General features: G+C 43.2%; 1 protein-coding gene across 1 annotated transcript in view; it reads left to right on the top strand.

Moving 5' to 3' along the window:
* Itih2 (inter-alpha-trypsin inhibitor heavy chain 2) overlaps nt 1–17,019 on the top strand; it is a 37,450-nt gene that overhangs the window by 5,625 nt on the left and 14,806 nt on the right. The window contains exons 5-12 of the mRNA XM_042278151.2: nt 2,408–2,512; nt 6,170–6,332; nt 8,125–8,232; nt 8,889–9,017; nt 10,513–10,629; nt 12,729–12,897; nt 13,708–13,833; nt 16,187–16,368. Of these exons, the coding sequence (XP_042134085.2) occupies nt 2,408–2,512; nt 6,170–6,332; nt 8,125–8,232; nt 8,889–9,017; nt 10,513–10,629; nt 12,729–12,897; nt 13,708–13,833; nt 16,187–16,368 (1,099 nt within the window). The remainder of the gene's footprint in view (nt 1–2,407; nt 2,513–6,169; nt 6,333–8,124; nt 8,233–8,888; nt 9,018–10,512; nt 10,630–12,728; nt 12,898–13,707; nt 13,834–16,186; nt 16,369–17,019) is intronic.

Raw genomic sequence — 17,019 nt, 5'->3', positions numbered from 1 at the left:
GAGCCCATTATCCATTTGGAGCCTTTGCATGTTAAAGCTAAATAATGTTCCTGAAGGTAATTGGAATGGGGGTCAGTCATGTGGACATCCATGTGGACATCCCTACAGTGTTCTCATTGGTCAATGTCCCTCTTAGACTGCCTGGAACACAGTATATTGCTCTGCATACAGCCTCAGATTTTTTTTCTCATTTGTTTTTTTCCCTTTTATACACCAAGGCAATGAATAAAATAAAAGGTTTAGTTTGCAAGTGTTTTGTCTAGCAAGTGTTTTGAATGATAAAATCTGTAGAGTCACCTTTAGTCCCAGTACTCAGGAGGCAGAAGCAGGCTGATTGCTGTGAGTTCAAGGCCAGGTTGGTCTACAGAGCAAGTTCGAGGACAGAGCCACACAGAGAAATCCTGTCTCGAAAAACAAACAAAACAAAAAATCTGTAGATTCATGTTAACTATATATTTTGGTTTTTGAATTTTTAAGTTGTTTTTATTATTCACTGTGTGTGTGTGTGCGCGCATGCACTCACGAATGTCCATGCCTCAGTAAATTCATGAAGGTCAGAGGACAATTTGTGGAAGTCAGCTCTCTCCTTCTACTGTGTGCGTACTGAGAATCAAACTCAGATCATCAGGCTTGGTGACAAGTGCCTTTACCCACTGAGCCTTCTCAACATTTCCTATGTTCACTATACTTTCTAAAATGGAAAAATATTAAAATATGTGAAAAAAGCATTATGTAGATTGGTATCTTTTGAATTAACTTAAAATTTTAGATATTTTGATCGAGTATCTCTATAAATCCTGTCCTGCCCTCATCTCCCTCTGCTTCCAAGTGCTGGGGTTAATGGTATGCACCACCAAGCCTGACTTCTAGGACAATTTCACTTAGCTCTTTCTAGAAAGTAAATGGGAGGGAGAAGTTTTCTATAGTGCTCCTGTGTGGCACCATGAATATAAATTACATTTTAAACTAATTCAATAAATGATTATGATTAAACTACATAATTAGAATTTATTCTAGGTGTTTTGGGGTTCAGTTTTCATTCATTCATTTTCTTTCTTCTTTCCCTCCTTAGGGTAACAAAAGGCAACACCATGAAATGTGAATTTATTTTGGTCTGCCTTTACTTGGGTTGAATTTATAGACTGGAGAAGACAGAATGGGTTATGTAGACCTTAGGATCAGCCAAAATATTTTTTCTACCTTTACTCAAGATCTCAAATGCAGGGTTGGAGAGGTGGCTCAGAGGTTAAGAGCACTGGCTGTTCTTCCAGAGGTCTTTTCCCAGCAACCACATGGTGGCTGACTACCATCTGCAATGAGATCTGGTGCCCTCTTCTGGTGTACAGGCATACATGCAGGCAGAACACTATACACATAATAGATAAATAGGGATGTCATTCCTTCTATTATAGCATTTCTAGCATTTTTGATGACTTTCATGAATGCCAGTGGCACTTCCCAGTCACCATGGCCACCAGAAACTTTCCCATCTAGTTCTAAATGTTTCCTTCAGGGAGATGATCCCATTTAAGGACTATTAAGTTAGTCTATTATAGAATTCTATCCCTCCAAACATCATTACTGGGGAGAATTTAGTACAAGCCAACTAAGTCAGATGGATAGAGGCAAATACAAAGAGAAAGCAAGGAATCCCCAAGGGAGATGTGGAGGAGATAAACAGAAACATTTAGGAGGATTCAGCTAGGCTCTCCTCCATCTTTCCATATTCTTTTCTATCCTTCCAGGACTGCATCCCCTCTTGTCTTAATTGGTTGGTGCTGCCAAAACTGAGTACTACAGGATGGGTGGGTGTAAAAAACACACACAAAAATATTATTTTCATAGTTCAGGCGGCTGGAAATTCCAAGATCAAGGTGCTGGCAAATTCAGTGTCTGATACAATCTCACTTTCCGGTTCATAGGTGGTTTTCTTGTAGCTGCCTTCACATGGTGGGAAGGGACCAGAGCTTCGGCTTCTCTTTTATAATGGCATTCATCCCACTTGTGAGGATGCCTCTCTCATGACCTAAATACCTTCTAAAGTCCCCACTTTCTAAAACCATTACCCTGGGAAAGAGAATTCAATCTACCAATTTTGGTAGGACACCAGACTATGTCTAATTCTTACATTCAAAGGACATATCCACACCTCCATGCTTCACCCAAAGAGTATGATTTGGATATGGGAAAGCTTAAACACATAGTAGTACATGAGAGAAATTTGGGGAGCTGGAACCCAATTTAACTTCTCTCAAATCACAGTCAGAAAGTCCTGTCTATACAAGATCACGCTTCTTGTTTCCCGCAGATTCAAAGTGATCACTGCCTCCATTCACCAATTGCTTGTTCTTTGATAGTGTTCCTAAGACTGCTAACGTGGTCCACTATTGATTTCTGTCTGTTCTAGGACCGTGAATGGTATGACATTTACAAGCACCATCAGAGAGAAAACTGTGGGCCGAGCTCTTTATTCACAGGCAAGAGCCAAAGGCAAGACGGCTGGATGGGTGAGGTAAGGACTAAGGGTCAGGGCTTGCCATCTTATCTGTTTTTCTCCTGCCCCATTCCTCTCAGGGCACACCAGGCTCCAGAGTGCTTCAGAGCCTAGAAAAATGCAAGTCCTAGCATGATAACAGAATTAGGTGTCTCAATGTCTGTTTCCCTAAAAACCTCTCTGTCAGTGGGGTTTGATAATTTTACATAGGTTGTTTTTATATAATGGATGTTCTGTAAATAAACACCTTACACCCCAAAAAAGTGCAGCGATATGAACTACAGGAATATAGTAATCATGATCTTGTTACAAAATATACACGGGGCCTAGAGAGATGGCTCAGTAGTTAAGAACACTGGCTACTTTTCCAGAGGACCAAGGTTAGAGTCTCAGCACCCACATGACTAATTACAACCATTAGAAACTCCAGGTCTAGGGGACCCAACTCCCTCTTCTGGCCTTCACAGGCACTACACACATGTGGTGCACGCACATGCACACACACACAGGTAAAACACTAACACACATAAAGTAAAACATAGCCAAAGGAAAGGCGTGGAATTTATTTTTAATTTATTTTATGGGATATGGCATTTAAAGCACTAATTGCAAAACATAAATTCTATTGTATTTCTCCTTTATATCTTATATATAACCCACCTGAAAAAAAAAAAAAAGCAGCCTTTGGGACCGGAAGAAATAGTGTAGTCTGTAAAGGTCTTGGCTTACAAACACAAAAACCTGAGTTCAATCCCCTAGAACCTCTATAAAAAAGATGAAGTGATGACACACACTTGTAATCCCAGTGAAGGGAGGCAGAGGCAGATAGATCCCCGTGGCTCACTAGTCAGCCAGCCTATCTTAGTTGGCAAGATCTAAGCCAATGAAAGGCTTTGTGTGGTCTACACAGTGAGTGGATGGCTTTACTGAAGGACACTAACTGAAGGGCTGGAGGATGACTCAGAGGTTGGGAGCACACACTGCTCTTCTAGAGACCTGAGTTTGATTCAACACTCACATTGAATGGATCACAATTCCCTGTAACTCCAGGTCCAGGGAATATGATGCCCTCTTCTGAATACAACAGGCATCTGTATGCCTGTATATATATATACCCACCAGACATACACATAACTTTTTAAAAAAATCTTTAAAACACACACCTGGGGATGAACTCTAGTGAATACAAACACATTTACCTTCATATACATGAACATACATACATACATACACACACATAAAAAATGTGTAAATTGTTAAAAGAACTAACTCTTCAGGATATACTTTACGCCTCATACCACAAACCTCATCTTCTGCTAAATCCTGCCTTGTTTCTTTTCCTTTGTCTCCTCTTCTCCACCACAGAACTTACCTGTAGTAGAAGTTCCCTTCATTTCATTCATGTGTTTTTTTTAATTAGCAGAGTACATTGGATGTCAGCTCTGCACCCACTTCTATGAAAGGCAACATAAAGACAAGCACTGTCAGGCTCATACAGCACACAGAAAGGAAGCAGTGGCCACCACATGGATAGTGGGCGGGTGCTAATACACCTAGGGGGATCTGACTACTTAATGTGTACTTCTGTAGGGAGATCCATAAAACGCTCGCAGAAGACTAATAGTTGAGCTGAGCCCAACCAGACACACAGAGTTCAGCCATGTGTAGGAGGGAGAGAGAAAAATCCAAGCAGAGAACAGATCTCTAGTGCTACTGTGTGTCAATCATCCTTGGACCTTCATAAATCTTGGTGCCATCCTTCTTGTGTTGTTGTTTTCTTAAAGCCAGCTCTGTGTGTGCATCCCAGCCTGGCCTCACACTCAGGATCCTTCTGTCTCAGCATTCCAGCTCCAGGATTACAGTCATGCACCACCACACCATTTCCTTCCAGCCTCTCTATCACTAGGACCCTATTATCCATACACTTTCATTCCACAAATGGCTTTGGAACAGAATCTTTTCTGGGTACTAGATATTTCTTGGGGGACCCAGAACTTAACTTCCAGGCCACTCCTTGTACAACATGACTTCCGTCAGTGTATTCTGCCTAGAAAGTTTGTGCTGGCCATATTCAGCTTTTTCTTCCACTACTGAGTACCCCATACTCCTTCCCTGTCATGAAATTGGCTAATTATGCACAATCTTACCTCCACTAGCTTAATTATTTAATTTTAAAAGCCATTTACTCAGGTGTAGGGGCATATATCTTTCATCCCAGAACTCCAGAGGCAGATGGGTCTCTGTGAGTTCAAGACCAACCTGGTCTACATAGTGACTTCCAAGTTAGGCAGGGCTACACAGTGAGACCTTATCACCAATACACACACACACACACACACACACACACACACACACACACACCATTCATTGTTAGTCTTGATGCTGGGTTCAACTTCACTGGAAAATCTTGCTGCTTCCTCCTTAAAACTCTAAGTAAGTGCCTAAAAAGCAGCCATCATACTGGATTTGATAGTGATTTTCATTACAAGGAAACCCACAGAATTCACTAACCTGGATTCATATCACAGGAGCTCACAGAGACTGAACTGACAACCAGGGAGCCTGTATGGGACTGACCTAGGCCCTCTGCCTATATGTTACAGTTGTGTAGCTTGGTCTTCTTGTGGATCTCCTAACAGAGGGAGCCGGGGCTGTCTCTGACTCTTTTATTGGTTTGGGGGACCCTACTCCTCATACTGGTCACCTTCCTAGCCTTAATACATGGAGAGGTGGGTAGTCTCACTACAACTTGATAAGCCATGTTTGATACCATGGGAAGCCTGCCATTTTCTGAATAGAAATGGAGGAGGAGTGGATAGGGGGACAGAAGGGTGGTAGAGGGAGGGGCTGGGAGAAGAGGAAGGAGGGGAAACTGCACCCAGGATGTGAAAGAAAGAAAGAAAGAAAGAAAGAAAGAAAGAAAGAAAGAAAGAAAGAAAGAAAGAAAGAAAGAAAGAAAGAAAGAAAGAAAGAAAGAGAGGAGGGAGGGAGGGAGGGAGGGAGGAAGGGAGGAAGGGAGGAAGGGAGGAAGGGAGGAAGGAAGGAAGGGAGGAAGTCCAAAGTGTTTAAGCAGAAAAAAATGGGGAGGGGGCTTCCATTGGAAACACAGATTCAGTTCTATAAAACACTGATATTCGTCCCTCTGTAGACCTCCTAAAATATAACAAACTGAACAAAATTCTCAGAATGCAGTGTAGGGAATAAGCACCCACCTTTGGAGATACCTAAGCTTGTGTCTGAGTCCTGGTTCTTTGACTGACTAGTTGTGAGGCATCTTGGGTAAGTTTCTCACCCTCTACAAGCCTCACTATCATCTGAAAGTTGAGGGTAATGATGTCAGCTTACATAACTGCTGTATCAGAAATGATACCTGTTGAGTCCCTCAAAATCCAGTACCCAATCAATGGTCCTTTGGCCAACGACACTCAAACCAGTGAGCAGCTAAATAAGTGAATGAATGAATGAATAAGTAAATAAATAGGTCAGATGAGAGAGGTTAAAATTCTTGGCTTGATTTAATTTATTCCCAACTTGCCCTTTTCTCTGATGTACCAAGTTCATGAACAACTGAGCAGGTGTGATCAACCAGGATGAAGATGAGAACTCTGTCTAAATGGTGTGTCTTGCCACTCCTTCACGTGTATGATCACTTGTGTTGGGGTCCCCCACATCTAGGAGCAGAACTCTTGATATGGAGAACTTTAACACCGAAGTGAGCATCCCCCCTGGAGCAAAGGTGCAGTTTGAACTTCATTACCAGGAAGTGAAGTGGAGGAAGCTGGGATCCTATGAGCACAAGATTCATCTGCAGCCAGGGAGGCTGGCCAAGCACTTGGAGGTGAGCCTGGGTTCATAGGGTCAGCAACAGCGCAGATCTCTGGTTTGTTTTTGTTACCACCACCATCCGTGGTGTTTGATGCCCGTTAGCTCTGAAAAGCAATGTAGTGTACTAAAAAGATTCGGGATTGCGGTCAACCCCACCACTTCTCTGCAGGTTCCAACGCGAGCTTTCCTCAGGTGCTTATCAGTGTACTGGTTGCTGTAACAAATTATCACACACAGTGTAACCTAAAACAGCAGAAAATTGTTCTCTCACAGTCTGAAGAGTGCATTGTCCACAGATGGGGAGGATGACTGATCCTTGTGAAATTTTAATTCCAAGCCGAGAGTGCAGAACACATACCGTTTCTGGCTTCTGGTATCTGCCGGGTGCTGGCAGTCTTGGCCTGGGGCCTTTCGACTCTAACATTTGCTCCTACCCTGAGCATCTCAAATCTCCTTCTGCTTTCCCCTTACTGGATGAAGAGCCAAGTAGCAGAGGATGTCTTCCCCTCAAGATCTTTTATCTTAGTCACATCTCTGAAGACTTGTTTCCAAATAAGTTCAAATTCAGATTCCAGGGTTTGAGTAATGCACCACTGAACCCACAAAACCAGTCTTCAGGGTGAAGGTGTCCTGAGCTTCTCCGTTGTTGTCTGTAAATCTGAGGTTTGAGTCTTGCACTCATCAGAATCATAAGCGAAATAAACTTCTTTGCCTATAAAGTATCCATCCTTAGCCAGGTGGTGGTGTATAGGGGGTGTTTGAGTGTGTTCATGGGTGTACTCACCTGTGTGTGTGTGTGTGTGTGTGTGTGTGTGTGTGTGTGTGTGTGCGCGCGCGCAGGGAGAGGTCAGAGGTTAGCTTCAGGTATCTTCTTACTGCTTTCCACATTTTTTTTTTTTCTGAGACAGGGTCTTTTCCTGAACCTGGAGCTCATTATCTGGCCAGTGAGTCTCCAGGACCCACCCTCCTGTCTCCATCTCCCAGTGCTGAGGTTACATGCTGCCACACCCAGATTTGACCTGAGTAATGGGGATTAGAATTTAGATTTCCATGCTTGCCTGGGAAAGCTCTTCACCTATTGAGCCATCTCCAGCCTGAGCCCCACCCCCACTTCAACTATTGCCACACCAGTGACCAAGTTTCCAGCATGTGAACCTTCGGGAGGCAGATTAAAGTCACGTCCCGATGGGAGGTGCTAATGGTCAACTTGACAGAATCTAGAATCACATGGGAGAAGGGTCTCTAGACATGCCTGCTGAGGATCATCTTGATGATATTAACTGATGTGGGAGGACATAATTGTGGGTGGGGACATGCCCTGAGCAGGGGATCCTGAACCGTGTTAAATGGGGCCATATTGAAGTGCAGCAGCTTGCATTCATTCATCCCTCTCTGTTTCCCGACTGGGTGTAATGTGATCTGCTTAGGCACATTCCTGATGCCTTCCCTCCCCTGCCATGAGGGACTGGGCCTTGAACTGTGAGCCAAAACAAACCCTGGCTCCCTTACTTTGCTCTTGTTAGAACATTTTATCACAGCCACAGGAAAAGAAACTAAGTTGCACATTCAAACCACAGAGAAAATAAATCCTGGAGGCATAAGGAGATAGATACTGAGTTGCTAGAAAGGAGTTAGCCTCTACAGTGAGATGAATCCTATCCAGGGAACTTGCCAGAGTGACCATAGAACCATGCTGGGGAGACTGGGAGATGAGGAAAAGCATCAGAGGGCTCAACCACAACTTTACTTCCTGCTTTAAAGGTCTCTAAAGACTTTCCATTCTGTCATTCTCTCCCCACTTTTAGGTGAACGTGTGGATTGTTGAACCTCAAGGGATGAGATTTCTTCATGTTCCTGACACATTTGAAGGCCACTTCCAAGGTGTTCCAGTCATCTCCAAAGGACAGCAGAAGGTACACGATGCATTGCACTTTGCTAGCTATCTGAGTGGTCACTGGGTCCTGGCTCTTTTCCTCCTGTGCTCTGGGCAGTGAAAAAAAAAAAAAGTGCTCTGAGCTGAGGCCAAAAGCTAGAGTGTCTTTCCTATTAAATATAAATATAAAATAAATACTTAAAAAAAAAAAAAACAAAGCAACACTTCTAGTTATGTAATTTCATTTTGTCCACTTTGGAACCTCTATTTTCCCCAAGTCATCGACTTGACCGGTAGTTAGAGACAACCTTCACATAGAGAATTTTCATAAATCACAAGGAATATTCATTTTAATTGTCTTTGCCTTGATGGCCAATAACAAGCAACTATGAAAAGGTCAGAGTCCTCTCAGAACTTACACAGACTCTTTCCAGAGCTGGGAGCCATTCCTGCCAAGGTATCTGGGGAAACATTCTCTGAATCTCTTTTGCAAAGGCCTGGTACCTGGCACACAGCATCACAGTTTGTTGGATGCTCCACTCAATAGCACCATTGCTGTCATTTCTGTAAGTATTAGGCCACTGGATGCTGTCAGCATGCTGTTCTCCTGCGTGCATGATCAGGGGCAACTGCCAAGCCCTCACCTGTCAGGATCTGGGAGCAAAGATCAGCTTCTGATGTCCCTGTCCTTTGCAGGCACATGTCTCCTTCAAGCCCACAGTAGCACAGCAAAGAAAATGCCCCAATTGCACTGAGACTGCAGTGGATGGAGAGCTGGTGGTGATGTATGATGTCAACAGAGAAGAGAAGGCTGGAGAGCTTGAGGTGAGTGCTGACTGGCTCCAGGAGAACTATCAAGCTGAGGCCAAAAATCTCATTGCAGTTGAACAAACTCCTTGGCTTGTGAGTCACTTTTAGTTGTCAAGGAAAGTGTTCAGGATACAGAGAAGAGACTAGGATCCTAGTTCTCTGATATGCATCCAAGAATTATCCTTTATGCCGTAACAACCAAATAAAAGGATCTATAGAGATCGGTGAGTTGCTAAAGTATTTGCCATGCAAGCATAAAGGTCTGAGTTCAACTTCCAGAACCTGCATGAAGAATCTGGGCATGGTGGCATGCTGTCCTGGTTTCATTCCTATTACTCTGATTAAAAAAAAAATATATACCCTGACCAAAAGAAAAAAAATTAGGGGAGAAAGGAAGGTCTATTTCTATTCAGCTTTCAATTTCAAGTTATTGTCCATCATAACAGGGAAGTCACAGTGGCAAGAGCTTAAAGCTGCTATTCATGCCGTATCTGTAGTTAAGAGCAGAGAGAAATGGATGCTTACATGCTCACTTGCTTACTTGCTTGAGCTGAGCTAATCGACTCTTCTCTTGTGAAATTCAGAATCCCCCTGACAAGGGAATAGTGATGCCCACAGTGGGCTGGCTCTTCCCACAACAGTTAACTTAATTAAGACAACCCCCCACACGCAGGCATGCCCACAGGCCAACCCAATGTAGATAGACAATTCCTCTGAGACTCTCTCCTTGGATCACTCTAAATCTCATCAGGTTAACAATTAGAGTTGCTCATCAAGCAGGCATTTGTTCTCCTCACCGAGTCCAACTTCCATAATGTTCCACAATGGTAGGCTGTGTTAAACTTAGCTCCCAGGGCCCCGTGTGGATGATGTTTCTTTGGAGACTTCCTTCCTAATCATAACGCTTAGCATGCTGTGCTGAAAACACGTGTTAGCTGTCTATCCTCACTGGATGAGACCCGTGAGGGCAGAGACTACCTGATTCACCATCGCTGAGCAGAGTGCCTGGACAGAGGCTTGAGATAAGGACTGGGTGAAGCGTAATGGGGCAGAATGAAAGAGTGGGGAGGGAAAGCGGCACCCAGGAGGCTTAGACTCTCAGAACAGAGGCACGAGAGAAACATCAGAAGAGGAAGATGGGCACATGCCAAGTCTCTACCTGTCTTCTTGTTTTTGTCTTCAGGGACGTGTGCTTCCTTTCCTGTAGCCCACCTCCTCCGTAGTCTCCGGCCTCCGTTCCACCTCCTCTGTAGTCTCCGGCCTCCATTCTCTACCTCCCACCTCCTCTGTAGTCTCTGGCCTCCGTTCTCTACCTTCCACCTCCTCCGGCCTCCGTTCTCTACCTTCCACCTCCTCTGTAGTCTTCGGCCTCCGTTCCCTACCTTCCACCTCCTCTGTAGTCTCCGGCCTCCGTTCCCTACCTTCCACCTCCTCTGTAGTCTCCGGCCTCCGTTCCCTACCTTCCAAACACTGGTCATCCTCTGACTCAGACATATGTTTTGTTTTTCAGGTATTTAATGGATATTTTGTGCACTTCTTTGCTCCTGAGAACCTGGACCCAATTCCCAAAAACATCCTTTTTGTTATTGATGTTAGTGGCTCCATGTGGGGAATAAAGATGAAACAGGTAAGGGCTGTGGCTCACCTTCTGTGGTTATCTTTTAATAATGCAGTAATTCAGTGTTCCCTCTGACTCCCGACTTTGGGCTAACACTCAGAAACTGTACTCACTGGTACTCACTGACTGAGGGTGTCAGTCCTTCCCAATTTTGTGAGGTTATTGTATGGGCTTATACCAAAATCGATGCTTCCTTGTAAGAAAAACAAAAACAAAAACAAAAAAACCTCTTTTCTCCTCCATATTTCCTCCTGCTTTTCCCTTTCCTGCTGTTTATAAATTCACCTTTTGAAAAGTCCCTTCCTTATAAAATGTCTTCTCACTCTGATCATATCTCAGCATGGTGTTTGGCTTTAGTATATTGCCATTAGTCACAAGTAACTTTAAAATCCTCACATGCCTAATGTGTGTGTTTGTGTGCGCGCGCATGTGTTACATACATTTGAGTGTCTGTGTCTATGCAGTGCACATGAAGGCCAGAGATGAACTTTTGGTATCTCCCTCCATTGCTCTCCACTTTACCTTTGGAAACAGAGTCTCCTCTCCTAACTCAGGGCTTACCCTTCTAGGCTAGACCTGCCTGGCCAGTGAGTCCCTGAAGATCTGCCTATCTCCACCACCACATCTGGTTTTTATATGAGTATTGGTGATCCAAACCCAAGACTTCATACCTTCACAGCAAGCTCTTTACCCACAGAGCCATCTCCCCAGACTTTAGTCTCTCATTTTTATCTACATTGTCATTCCTGGGGGTGGTTATCCTGTCTCATGTCTTCTAGTTCAGAGATCAACGTAACCTTATCTATAATAATAGGATAGGGGAAATTCAAAACAACAAATGAGTTTTTGTTTGTTTGTTTTATCTTGTGTTTGGGGTTTTTTTGGGCTTCTCTGTGTAGACCTGGCTGTAATGGAACTTGTGGTGTAGACCAGGCTGGCCTTGAACTCAGAGATCCATCTGTTTCTGTCTCCTGAGTGCTAGGATTAAAGGTGTGTGCCACCACCGCCCAAAGGTAATTTCTTAATTTACCCATTAAGTCAACTAATTTGAACAATCAACTAACTAGTCCTTCCTTGGAAGCTATTTTTGTCCACATTAAGTTTTTGCTACTCGGTAACAAACCAAAAGAAGTGGGTGTCTTGGATGATCCCTGCCCACTTGGGCTTGTACTGCACTACAGGTCCTCCAAGAATGTGCTGTTGATATCTGGCGTGGTTTTCTTTGCTGTGGGAGGCTGTCCTGCGCGTTTCATAATGTTGAACAGCACCTTTGGCCTCTGCCCACCTGATCTCAGTAGTACAACCTCCACACCAGTTGTGACAGTTAAAAATTACACCAGGGCTGAAGGGATAGGTTAATTGCTAACATCTCTGCTGTGTACCTATGATGACCTCAGTTTGATTTCCAAGATTCGTGTGAAAAAAATCGAGCATGGTAGCACGTGTTTATAATCCCAGCACTCAGGAGACAGGCTCTTGAGTCTCACAGGCCAGCCAACCTAGCATAATCAGCAAAAGCAAGGCCAACGAAAGACCCTGTCTCAAAAACCAAGGTATGACAAACCTGAGGAATGACACCCAAGGTTCACTTCTGGCCTCCACATGCACACATACATGTACACACACACACACACACATACACACACACACACACACACACACACACACACACACAGTGACTTCATCTATTGCCCTCTGTTTCTTGAGGGAGCAGTTGCCCCCAGTTAAACATCATCATTCTAAAACAAATGCTCGTTCACTGTTCCTTCCTTTCTTCCTTCACTCAGCGAATATCTGTGAAGTACCCACTATGTGACAGAAAGTCCAAGGGAAGGCCTAAATTCGTATTGCTTATCTTACAGTAGAACTAGTCAAACTAGTGCATTTAGAAGACAGGAAATTGGAGTATCCAAAGTCCAATAGGACATGCTTAGAACATAAGGGACAGGTCTGTGTGGGCTGCAGTGACTGACAGAAGTTTTCTTTACTAAGTTGAGCTGGACTCAGCACTTGGAGGATGGGCGGAGCAGTGACGGGACTCCTAATATCTCCCTCCTTCGACTTGAGGTGTATGTGATGAGCCCTCTCTCGGCTCTCTTTTGAAATAGACCGTGGAGGCAATGAAGACCATATTGGATGACCTAAGAACTGAGGACCAATTCTCTGTGGTTGATTTCAACCATAATGTTCGAACTTGGAGAAATGACTTAGTGCCAGCTACTAAAACACAAATTGCAGATGCCAAGAGATACATTGAGAGAATCCAGCCTAATGGAGGTGAGTGGGTTTGGTCTAAAGTCTACAGGGAAGCTTACAGAAGGTTCAGTCTAGGTTCACTCGAGAATCATAGTCCCTGATGAGTGCTGGGATAGGTCATCCAATCTTAGCACTTAGGAGACTGACATAGAAGAATTGCAAGTTCAGTGTCCCCCAGGGCAACCGTTAGTTTAAGGCCAGCCTTGAACTTGGACTATACAGTAAAACCTTGTCTTCGACAACAACAACCAAAAATTGTTATTCTCCACCAAACTGATATTTGCCCAGTCTGCAGTAGTCTGCATTAAATAATACATTTATTGATTTAAAAAATGAATACTGTTTGTGGAGAAAGAAGAGAACACAATATAGCTCAAATATGTCTTTAAACAGTCTGTCATTTTATCAAAAAAAAAGTTTAGGAGGTAATTCTAGGCTTCCTTGTTAACTATGAAGTCATTCTAGGCTTCCTTATTAATTATGTATGTAATGTAAGTATATGTGTGTAAAAAGTAAATACCTTCCAGAGCAAGGTCATTTAGATTGTTAAGTTTATTGCTTTACAAGATGACAGGCTGATACCATAAAGGGCTTATTCATCTTTAAGGGAATAATCTAAAGTAAATAATTTAGTGCACTGTGAAATCTTGATAGACATAGAGAAATTTGTCACTTAGAAAGCAATCAAGTGAATTTAATATTGAGCAAATTATGTATAAGTAGTTAGTAGACAGATTGAACCTGAATCCAAGTTGTGGTGTGTGTGTGTGTGTGTGTGTGTGTGTGTGTGTGTGTGTGTGTGTGTGTGTGTGCATTATGTTACTTTAACAGGCACAAATATCAACGAGGCACTCCTGCGAGCAATTTTCATTTTGAATGAAGCCAGTAACTTGGGATTGCTGAGCACCGACTCAGTCTCTCTGATCGTTTTGGTTTCTGATGGAGATCCAACCGTGGGTGAGTATTGCTTCCGGCTTCTATTGACAAATGGCTTCACTGTTGCTTCTTAAGAATGTCATTTGCTTACTGTGGGAACTGTAATGACGCATATGTGCATTTCTAAAACATTTTAAACCCTGCCTCTGCAAGAAAGTCTCCTGACCCAGGAGCAAGCTTTTTAAATCTTTGTGCAAGAATATTTGATTTTGCATAATGAGAGCTGATGAAAGATAAAAGGCATCAAAATTTAAGGGAAATCTCCAGCGATGTGCAAAAACAGACTAGTACACCATCTCAGCAGTGTAACCAACCAGAAAGGGGGAAGCATCTGGGGGTGAATTCCTGACAAAGTCCTCAGGGGTGTAAAGCCTCCCACACATGGTCAGGTGCTAATCCACTCATGGGCATTGCTCCTGAACGTCTCTGCTTCTCCCCCACAGAACAGGCTCAGAAAGCTAAGGTTGAGCCCTAATCTGTATTGTGAGAACTGCTAGTGCATGCTGGGAAATGCATTTATTCCTCAACATTAGGTCTGGAAAGATGGTAGATGGGAGTGGTGAATGGCCTGTATTTATCTCAGTTCCCACAGGAATGTAGTCTCTATTGTTCTTCCTGCCTCTTCCAGCTGCCATGGGAGAAATGGCTGCTGGCTTGCACAACCTTTCAATAAATCATTTTTCTTATCTACCAAATGGTTTCAGCATCTCCCTGTTTCTATTACCTGCTGTTATTCTTAGCTGTGTCTTTATATTGACAAGTATTAGGAATAATGAATGCTAGATGGCATGGCAAGAATGAGTTGTCAGGTACTCATGGATGGTATCTAACCAGTGCTGTACGGCTGAATAAAATGAAAGTATGGGGGGCAATGCTCACAAGAGCAAGCAGAACGAGAGCCATCATTTCATTCGTACTGAGACCAACCTGAGCAGTTGTTATGTGTTTGTGGTAGGGCCGTCACTTTCTCCATTCATATCGTGTAGCTTTTTTAATACAAGTTTTGAATAAAATCACAAAGAATTAAAGGAAATACATATTTTTAAATGATGCCTGTTTCTTACTCTTGTCTCCTAATCATTCAGTTTCTGCACTGGAGTTAGTCTCTGGCTACAAGCTTCCTGAGACACTAGTGCACTCCTGTTTTACTTTATGCACATATTTGTGTGTGTATGTGTATATATATATATATATATATATATACAAATTCATTCATGCATTATATATAAGGATACCCCATTATACATAAGGATAGCCATTTACTTTGATTTTTGCCTTTTTAAAAATACCTCTGAGGAGCTGGAGAGATGGCTCGGTGGTTAAGAGCACTTGCTTTAGCAGAAGACCTAGGTTTGGTTTGATTCCCAGCACCCATTTGGTGTCCCACAGCCTTCTCTAACTCCAGTTCCAGAGGATCCAGTGCTCTCTCCTGACCTCCAAGGTCAGTAGACACATATATTGTACATACATGCATGCAGGCAAACCATTAATACACATAAAGCAAGTAAATGGTTTATTTTTATTTAAATATCTTTGATGGGGCTGGGGAAATGCCTTGGGGTTGTAAGTACTTACCATACAACCATAAAGACCTGAGTTTGAATCTCCAGAATCTCTTAAAAAACTGGACATGGCTCTTCATCCCTGTAATGTCAGCGTTGTGGGGACAGAGACTGAAGGCTCTCAGGAGCTTGCTGGACAGCCTGCCTAGCCAATGAAGCAGGTTCCCAGTTCAGTGGGAGACCCAGTCTCCAGGCAATAAGGTGGAGAATGATACAGAAAGGAACCCAGTGTCATCCTCTAGGTTCTGCATGCATGGCTAAGGTGTGAGCACCTGCACACACACGTGAATATACCTCTCACTCTCTCACACTCACAAACAAAAACACCATGTCTTTGAACACAAAAGTAGAAGAGCAGCTAGCTGGAAGGAGAGAGAAAGAAACAGGAATCGGGAGAGGGACAAAAATGGGTAACAGGGTGAATACACTTGAAATCCATTATGTGCGTGTACAAGATGCCACAACAAACCCCATTTTACACAGAATTACACTTTGGAATGCTTTTTGAGATTACTCAATATGAATGCATAGAGTGGCTGCATAGGCTTCCCCAGCCCCGTTGCACCATAATCTAACCAAGTTCCCTTTTGGGTCCCTTGTTTTGAGTTGTTTCTAATGTCACTATACCCAAATTATGTGGATAGGCATCGGTGCCCCACTTCAATCCTTAACAAAAGAGTGAATCTATTAAAAAAAATTCTAAATTTTGTCTTCCTGGGTCAAAGGGCAAATGTAGTTTTAGCTTTGAGAAGTTTTGCTAATTATCTTCTTCTTACTGGTCCCTCTTGCCTTTCTATCATCACCAACTTCAGGTGAACTAAAATTGTCCAAAATTCAGAAAAATGTGAAGCAGAACATCCAAGATAACATCTCCTTGTTTAGTTTGGGGATAGGATTTGATGTCGACTATGATTTTCTGAAGAGACTGTCCAATGAAAACCGCGGTATTGCTCAACGGATCTACGGGAACCGGGACACAGCCTCTCAGCTCAAGGTAGATCATCCCACTGCCGAGACCGATTCCCTCAGAAGACAGCTGAACTTGGCTCAGATTTGTTCTTCAACTCCCAGGAACTGTTCATCGCCTTCTCACACTCTCCCATCACTGCTTTCTGCACTGGCAGTGGCATGTGAAACAGTAAGACCAGAGCCTTCTCAAAACTCCATCTTCGGCCAGCCTCCTGGTCCCATGCGCAATCTCTTACCCCACTATCGTGGCCGCCTAGTTTCTCTTTGAATTGCCTTGGCATTTTTCTTGTCCTTTTTATAATGTAAACCAAGTCAAATTATGCCCTTTAAGCTTCCTTAAGCAAGAGAGACATGTTGAGTGGCATGGTGCCTTTAATCTCAACATTCAGAAAGTAGAAGCAAGTGGCTCTCTGTGAGTTCAAGGCCAGCCTATGAACATAGCAAGTTCTGGGCCAGCCGGGGCTACGTATTAGGAATATTAAGACTCCCTCCCTCTCTCCCTCTCTCCCTCTCTCCCTCCCTCTCTCTCTCTCTCTCTCTCTCTCTCTCTCTCTCTCTCTCTCTCTCTCTCTCACACACACACACACACACACACACAATACACACACACTATTATTTATTTTATTGGATTTTTAAATAAAATCTCTTTATTCTAATTAACACACAAAACCTTCAC

Source organism: Peromyscus maniculatus, chromosome 5 (assembly GCF_049852395.1).
Source record: "Peromyscus maniculatus bairdii isolate BWxNUB_F1_BW_parent chromosome 5, HU_Pman_BW_mat_3.1, whole genome shotgun sequence".
Classification (NCBI taxonomy): Eukaryota; Metazoa; Chordata; class Mammalia; order Rodentia; family Cricetidae; genus Peromyscus; species Peromyscus maniculatus.
This window is presented reverse-complemented; position numbering and strand designations above follow the sequence as displayed.